The sequence below is a fragment of the Camelina sativa genome, chromosome 19, assembly GCF_000633955.1.
Source record: "Camelina sativa cultivar DH55 chromosome 19, Cs, whole genome shotgun sequence".
In the NCBI taxonomy this organism is placed as follows: domain Eukaryota; kingdom Viridiplantae; phylum Streptophyta; class Magnoliopsida; order Brassicales; family Brassicaceae; genus Camelina; species Camelina sativa.
Genome location: NC_025703.1, coordinates 9538215 through 9546545, shown reverse-complemented (window position 1 = coordinate 9546545; position 8331 = coordinate 9538215). Strand labels below are relative to the sequence as shown.

General features: G+C 36.2%; 3 protein-coding genes across 3 annotated transcripts; 1 reads left to right on the top strand and 2 right to left on the bottom strand.

The window, feature by feature from the left end:
- On the bottom strand, positions 1637-2774 carry LOC104765737 (RING-H2 finger protein ATL77-like). The gene has a single exon (XM_010489496.2). It carries the CDS (start codon positions 2624-2626, stop codon positions 1916-1918), a length of 711 nt encoding a protein of 236 aa, XP_010487798.1. The 5' UTR covers positions 2627-2774; the 3' UTR covers positions 1637-1915.
- On the top strand, positions 2865-3428 carry LOC109130954. Its single transcript, XM_019241131.1, has one exon. It carries the CDS (start codon positions 2981-2983, stop codon positions 3104-3106), a length of 126 nt encoding a protein of 41 aa, XP_019096676.1. The 5' UTR covers positions 2865-2980; the 3' UTR covers positions 3107-3428.
- LOC104765736 (putative 60S ribosomal protein L30-1) lies at positions 6355-7042 on the bottom strand. The gene is made up of 2 exons (XM_010489495.1): positions 6814-7042; positions 6355-6706 (listed from the first exon to the last, which is right to left on the bottom strand). Exons 1-2 carry the CDS (start codon positions 6938-6940, stop codon positions 6495-6497), a joined length of 339 nt encoding a protein of 112 aa, XP_010487797.1. The 5' UTR covers positions 6941-7042; the 3' UTR covers positions 6355-6494.

Here is an 8331-nt window from a genome sequence, read left to right as displayed (position 1 = left end):
TGCCTATCTGAAAATGATTTTTGTATTGTCTTTTGTTTGTGCCACTAGGTTCCATATAGCTGGTAAGAACATATAGTGGTCTGTTTTTTTATCCCTTCAAGAAAGTGATAAACTTTGCCTTTATTGCTTTATGTTGCTTGGAATACCATGTGATACTCGTGCGTTCTTTGGTTGACATTCTTGATTTGGTGGTTTTCTTACCTTGTGTGATTATTGTGTAAAGGAATATAAAAAGAGCATTATTAAGATCGTGAGTACTTGAAAGCCTGAAGCGCATTAGTTAAGTTGTATTAATATACTGTATATCTCCGAATGAGTCTAAGATATAACTAGTATTTTGAAAACTTTTCTGGATGCATTTGATTTTGAAGAGCCACATAACTGTCTAAATTCATTGTTGCATGTTCATTCCTCTGACTTGTCCCTGGTGGGACTTCTGTAGGTGGTTGGATGTGTTGGCGCAACCTTTGGTGTCCACCTTTATCCTCTACAATGGGATGTCGACAGACTTTTTCCATTTTTTATTTGCATGGTTCTGAATTATCTGAATCTCTAATATCCAAAAGTTTAGACATGAATCTTCTTATTGAGCCAAGTTTTTAGTCCAGCAAGAGGGCTTTGCATCAAGCTCTATGATACTATTTGAAAACCATGCATCTCCTTCACAGCTACCAAGTCTACCATCAAATTTTACTTTGTGCCTAGTAATGCTTCTGTTTTAGTCTTTTAGATACTCTGCTTCTTATACATTTTGTTGCAATTTTCCCACGGAGTATATGATATATTACAAAATATGATTTGATACCATCTTAGATCTCTCAGATGCAAAGTGAACTTATATTACCTGTAAATCACATTCTTATGTTGTTAACCAATGAAACTTCTTTTCTATGCAAAGCCTCGTTCGCTCTTATAAGCTCCCACTTCTTACTAGGGCAGCAAGGTGTAAAATATATTTTTGCCTGGCACTTTATCTATTTTACATCCAAATATCCAATCACAAGTGACTAGGATCTTGGAGCTTTATCTCTGGAGCTCCTTTTGTTTATAACTAGCCATGAACCTGATCACTAGTTACTCTGTTCTAGTTACTATAAAAGGAAATCTAGCCATGTTCGTTTAATTGGATGGAAATGTTTTGTCACTTATTTCGGTTTTATTAAATAACTACTATTTGGATTTTTGAGTATGGTATTTGTGGATCAATGCCAGTAGACACGCCTTAGCAATAGCATACGTGCATATATGTGCCAATGGACATGTGTTATCACTTTGGCAGCTCCTTCGTTATAGAAAAATGATAGATTGTTAAAGTGGAGCTTTCCATTATGATCCCATACCATGTTGGTGTTGCTGCTTGATATGTTAAAATACTATAACCATTCCTCAAAGTAGCTTTTAGGTTTGACTATTTAACCACACAGAACGTAGGTGGATTAGTTTGACCATGTTATATATGGGTTGGGTCCATCTCCCTTTTCAAAACACACCGAGTTTTACTTCTTTATCATTGCGAGGAAGAATTCCTTATTTAGCTGGTGTTAATGTACCAAGTTGGTGAGTGAGTCTAACCGATTAGACCAGACCAATATCGCATTTGTAGTTTTTGTGGTGTTGGACTTTGGTGCCACAGAGCTCCATGGAAACCATTTCTTTTCAGACCTTCAAAACTAGTGGTTACATAGTTGTATACCCTGTGATTGTGATTTGAATATGCAGAGGAATTCTCTGAAAAGAGTTTATCAAACTTGAAAAACCTTTTGAACTTACGATTGATTGGAAAGCTGAAAGTATATTTGATTTTGAAATCCTATGGCTAGAGACATAAATTATGTTCAAATCTATTAAAAAAATCTAAAATCTTGCTGGTGAAACCAAATTCTTGAAATATAATTTGTTTGTTTGTTGGCATACGCTAGCTGCTTTCTCTAAAAGTGGCTACTCTTGCTTCAGGTTCTAGAGGAGCAATTCTGATTTCTATGCTCCTCTCACTTGGGGTTGCTGCTGCCACTTGCTCAGCTTCATCGCCGTCACCTAAGATCTTTTGGCATGTCTCAACCAGACAGTGTCTGCATTTCGGACAAGTCATATGTTGCTTAAGCCACTTGTCGATGCAGCGCACGTGGAACCCGTGGTTGCATTTGGGAAGCAGACGTAGCTGTTCTCCAGCAGCAAAATCAGACAAACAGATGACACACTCATCGCCGAGCCCTGACAGGTTAGTTTCTGGTGAGTAATTCACTACTGGGAACATCTTGAGAGCTTTCTTCTTGATCCCTTTGTTTGTTACTTCTGAACCTCGTGGTGTGGACGAGGGGCTAGAGATGGGATCAGAGATCATGAAGCTTCGAGAACGTGTGAATGCACAACGAATGATGTAATGCAACCCGAGGGAGCAGATGATACCACATAAAAGGACAGAGAGTAGGAGGAGAACGTTGCCGCTCAAGTTGTTCTTGTCAGGGTCATGAGCTTGTTGAGCAGTGGTGTGATCAAATGGGAGTTGCTGAAGCAATTTTCTGGAGACGAAACTGTTGATGAAGTGTTCTTGGAAGTCTTGAGATGAAGAAGAAGAAGAAGAAGAAGAAGAAGAAGAAGAAGAAGAAGGTGAGTGATCTGAAAACATCGTTACTCTGTTTTGTTTTTTGGCTTTGTTTGTTTTGTAAATGCTGTTTTGGTTTGGTTTCTTGCCTTGGGTGATTCAAAGTGGAGTTTATATATAGCTTTATGTACTTAGGTAGTGGGGACTAGGAATATTATTATATTTTGAGATGATTAATTGTTGTTTTTTTTGGAAACTTCTTTCTCTAATCTCTGGAAAATGAAATGAGGAATTTGGGACCCATAAGAGAGNCTCTCACTTGGGGTTGCTGCTGCCACTTGCTCAGCTTCATCGCCGTCACCTAAGATCTTTTGGCATGTCTCAACCAGACAGTGTCTGCATTTCGGACAAGTCATATGTTGCTTAAGCCACTTGTCGATGCAGCGAACGTGGAACCCGTGGTTGCATTTGGGAAGCAGACGTAGCTGTTCTCCAGCAGCAAAATCAGACAAACAGATGACACACTCATCGCCGAGCCCTGACAGGTTAGTTTCTGGTGAGTAATTCACTACTGGGAACATCTTGAGAGCTTTCTTCTTGATCCCTTTGTTTGTTACTTCTGAACCTCGTGGTGTGGACGAGGGGCTAGAGATGGGATCAGAGATCATGAAGCTTCGAGAACGTGTGAATGCACAACGAATGATGTAATGCAACCCGAGGGAGCAGATGATACCACATAAAAGGACAGAGAGTAGGAGGAGAACGTTGCCGCTCAAGTTGTTCTTGTCAGGGTCATGAGCTTGTTGAGCAGTGGTGTGATCAAATGGGAGTTGCTGAAGCAATTTTCTGGAGACGAAACTGTTGATGAAGTGTTCTTGGAAGTCTTGAGATGAAGAAGAAGAAGAAGAAGAAGAAGAAGAAGAAGAAGAAGAAGAAGGTGAGTGATCTGAAAACATCGTTACTCTGTTTTGTTTTTTGGCTTTGTTTGTTTTGTAAATGCTGTTTTGGTTTGGTTTCTTGCCTTGGGTGATTCAAAGTGGAGTTTATATATAGCTTTATGTACTTAGGTAGTGGGGACTAGGAATATTATTATATTTTGAGATGATTAATTGTTGTTTTTTTTGGAAACTTCTTTCTCTAATCTCTGGAAAATGAAATGAGGAATTTGGGACCCATAAGAGAGAGCTTATCCAATTCCATGACTTCTTTCCTTTGTGTAGAGATTGTGCTTCTGACCATATCTTTTCCCAAATTACAAAATGCTTTGTAGGGACGACAATCATTTCCTCCTAGCAATAATTTTTATTTTTCTTGAAGAAAAAATAATTACAACAAAAATAAACCTTGCTATATGTTATATAATTGTGATTTTAATCAAGAGGACCTTGTCGAGTTGTATCTCTATTATGATGGTTTGGCCACACTATGGAGAGTTGTTAAGTAGTCTTGTGTGAGTGTTTTGTTTTGCTCTATAATTCTGTGTGTATTATTGCTCTCTTTTTTCCATGTGTCGTGTCGCCTCATAATTCTCCATAATTTGGAAAATACTTATTTATTTGTCTGGATTGAAGCTCTTGAAAACTTGAGTAAATTTTCCTAATTATTTTTTTTGCTGAAAATGATTGTAACTAAAGTCACAGAATTCACTAAACAATCCTACACATGCGACAGTAAAAAAGATAGATCTATGTTAGTTCTTTTTTCGTTTCTTTATCTCTTTAGTCTTTACTGGTAATATATGCAAAATCTCTTTTGATATTTGTAATGATTTCGCAAGATCTAAACTATAAACTTGTCTGCATTTTTGTGAGCCTTCCTTTGATTATTAAGTTGTTTATTCAATTGTTTTTTTTGGTAAAAAGGCAAAACAAAAAAAGAAAGGAGAAAACGAAACAGATGTAATCTGCTCTATAGAGCCCTTTTTTTTTGCTTCTACTCCACAAACGTTATCGTCTGGGTTTAAGTTTTGTCTTTCTCGTCGACATATAATCTTCCCTAACCTTAATCTCTGGTCCCGTGTTTACTAGCTCTTAATCAAGTTTTGTTTTGTTTTTTTTTGTGTTTTTAATGTAAATTATATAAACTCCAACCTCATTTATTTAACAGTGCTTGTTAGGAAGTTGCATAGTTATTTTCAACTTTGATTAATATAAGCATATACCATTACATATTCCTCTTATGTTAACAGTAGCACAACAAATTTGTACTTAAAATATTCAACTAGAAAGGGGATTTAGAGTATAAATAACTTTATAATTTGTATATTATATTGTGTGATTAAATTGTAGACAGAGACTTGGAGATAGAGATATGGTTGAATTCTGTGGTTGTGGACATGCATTAGAGCACCGCCAAAAAAAATCCCCAAGTGGGATACTTTGCTTTTTAACCATATTTTTCTTGCCCATCTTTAAATTTATTTATTTAATGAGCTATTGATGAGAAAGCTATTGAGATATACAATACTAGGATTTATCTCTCTAGTAGCTTGGGAAATATTTTGCATGCCAAGTAGCCCAAATGATAAATTAGTACTAGAATTTTGATTATTTAAGTATCTTACAGTGATATACCCATTACCAAAAATAAAAGAATATCTTGTAGTGCGTTTACGTTACAAGAGATTTGAAGATGAATACGATTTTCCACATCGAAACTAAATTAGTCATAGTTTATAATAGATTCTCCAAAAGGGTGGTACTGATATACATGCAGGCAGCATCATAAAATATGATAAAGAAAGATTTGTCTTGCTTCGTAAAATCAAAAGTATCGTCTTAGAGTTGATTCTTTTTTTTTTTCAAGGAAAGAGAAATCTACTATTGTTTTCTGGTTTTGAAGTTTAGACTCTGAGTCCTCAATTCAACACTCTATGTCGCTGATTCTTCGAGTAGTAAATGAGAATAGTGAGCTTTTTGGTTCAGCTCCAGCTACATATCTATCACTTTCGCATTCGAGTAGGACGTGTGACTGTGTGAGGAACATTCATCTCCTGTTACTATCAAGAAGGTGACACTGGTTCTAAGATGTCGAGTGAAATGGTTGCGCAACTCGAATTAACTGACCAGGATGTCACGTTCATAGCCGAACTGATTGATATAATACTTGTCAGCATGATACCTTCCCCTTTCTTTTAGATAATTGAGATTTAGTTTAGTCGGTTATCTGAACTACCCTTTTATTGGCTCTGGTATTTACTGGCTTCCAAGGACTGGAATCCAAGTAGCCACTGGGAACCCTTTGATACCGGAAAACACTTTTGAGCATATTTCATCTATGAACAGGTGCTACTAGCATAAGGCACTGAAGTGCCTTTGGAATTCTTATGGACGAACTACATGGACTTCACACTTCTACATATTTCGTTTTAGTTTATATTATCTTTCTAGTTTATGCTATCTTTCTCATAACATTACTGCTCTATTGGTCAAGGCTGGCATGAAAATAACCTCCCCTCTCCCTTAGACTTCTCAGTCTTTCGCGTGTCTTACAACCCAAAACCACTACTCACACCCAATGATTACCAGATTGCCTCACACTTCTACCTGAGGAGCTTGACTTGAGGGTACGATGATGATCTTAGTCTGAATAGAGTCTAAGAGTTTACTAAATACCGAACAAGTATGGAACAAACAGATACACCTTCCTCTCCTATGTTCTTCTACTCCACTCTCAAATACCACTTTCTTTCACTAGTTCAAAACCACTACTCACACCCCATGCCTACCAGATCAAAGGCTGGCATAAACAAACTAAATCGCAAGTATAGTCTCACTATTACTACCACCATAACAATAATATAGTTACTAAACAGAGACGAAATGTTGTAATAATTAAACCATTTGAGGAGTTTTAGAAACCAAATAAAACCTAACATTTAGTCTTTGAAGAACACAGTTCCATAATAAAGCATAGAGGGAACAACAAGGCAAAATCATAGTCAAAACGAGAATCACTGATCGCTAGGGAGTGCCTTGATGATGTCAGAATCACCAGGATCGACGATGCTGAGGCAAGAGACTCGGAAGTATTTACCACAAGAAGTTCCCAACTCAACGTTGTTGCCATTGTAGTGATGGACACCAACTTTGGCAAGCATGGCGTAGTACTCAATCTCTGATCTCCTCAACGGTGGGCAATTGTTAGATATCAATATCAGCTTACCTAAACAACCCCAATAACAATTCAAACGATTACTACTCAACCTAACTACGAAGACGATAGATCCAACAACACTCAATGAAGAAAGAGAGGTTTTTTGAATTTGTTACCTTTGGAGCTGCGAAGGGATTTGAGAACAGATTTGTATCCGAGAGTGTACTTTCCACTCTTCATCACAAGTGCCAATCGGCTGTTGATTCCCTCATGGGACTTCTTCGTCTTCTTCGCCACAACCATTTTCTCTCCGCCGGGAAAATATCAGATCGCCGGATTCTCAGGAAGGAAGGAGGGGTCGTCGAGTTCAACAAGGAGAAAGCTTCGGGGCGGCGTAAAATGAGAGCTTAAATGGAGAGAGACTTCGAAACCCTTAGGGTTTGTTTTTTCTTTTTCTGGATTTTCCTACAAGTCAGAATACGAAGCCCAAGGCCCAATAAAAACTCAGACCCAAGGCCTTATAAAAACACATAGAGACGATTAGTCTTACCTGCCGAGTTAATTATAATATTAATGGGTAAATGGGACCAGAGCAGTAAATGAGTATTATTAATGAACATTATTAGAAAATGGATTTGTTCTCTCGAGCCTTCCGTGACTCCTCCCGTTATTTAGGGCTCTTAATCGTCTTGTCCTTAACCATTCAAGAGAACATAACCAGGATATTTTTCACCCTAAAATTTTACAAACTTTTAACTTTTATCATACGCAAAACAAATCACCCTTACTTTGCAGGAAAAGTATTTTTGTCATTTTTGGATCGTAAAAGCTGTGAGATATGATAATCTTTTAGCACGACTGATTTAACCATAATTTAATTAGCATTTTTAAAACAAAAATATTTGACGATATCTCATATCTAAAAAGATTTATTTAATAACTTTTTTTTATTATGTTTGTTGCATATTTACATTTTTTTTCTCCATGCCGAATAAAAACACTTGTTTATCTAACAAAATCATTTAGTATATATCCTCACATCTGATGAAAATGTCAAAAATAATTGCAACAATTTCTTATAGTCAGCTGGCAGTTGCCACAAAATTTTCTGAACATTATTTTTGCTAGATAACATTAAGAATTTCATATATACCAAAAAAATCTAAATATAACAACTTTTAATTTTCGATAAGGAAAAGAGTAATTTTATTTATTTATTTATGGATAGTAAGTTAGTAAACATTCGACACATAATAAATTTTGTGTATATTAACTTCCCTTACCTACGAAGGACTTGGCTTCTGGGACCCACTTACAAAGTTAAAAAAAAAAACTTATATATTAAATTAAAAAAAAAACCAAAAATTAAAACAAAATCGGAAGTGAATTTAAGTAATATTAAAGTGTGTATCGAACGAGTCACGAAGGAGAGAAGAAGATATCAAAATCATCGTCTCTGAAAAAAAAATAAAAAACTAGAAAAGTAATGAATTTTTATAGAATGAACAATAATCTGATAATGATGAAAAACCTCGCTTGATTATTTTTGAGAACAAAAATTTACCCCAAATCATGGGTTTGTTTCTGTTTGGTCTTCCATAGTTTTTGATTTTCAAGTCGGAAAGACGAAAGCTTTCTTTTGTAATCCAAAGTTTTGTCCTTTTTTTTTTTTCGTCTTTAGGGTTCTTTCAATT

What these genes read in the sequence shown, in the direction of transcription:
- LOC104765737 (XM_010489496.2), bottom strand. Translation starts at nt 2,626, where the DNA reads ATGTTTTCAGATCACTCACCTTCTTCTTCTTCTTCTTCTTCTTCTTCT.
- LOC109130954 (XM_019241131.1), top strand. Translation starts at nt 2,981, where the DNA reads ATGCAGCGAACGTGGAACCCGTGGTTGCATTTGGGAAGCAGACGTAGC.
- LOC104765736 (XM_010489495.1), bottom strand. Translation starts at nt 6,940, where the DNA reads ATGGTTGTGGCGAAGAAGACGAAGAAGTCCCATGAGGGAATCAACAGC. An exon ending in ATCCCTTCGCAGCTCCAAAG is followed by an intron (nt 6,707 to 6,813) that starts GTAACAAATTCA and finishes GGGGTTGTTTAG; the next exon opens with GTAAGCTGATATTGATATCT.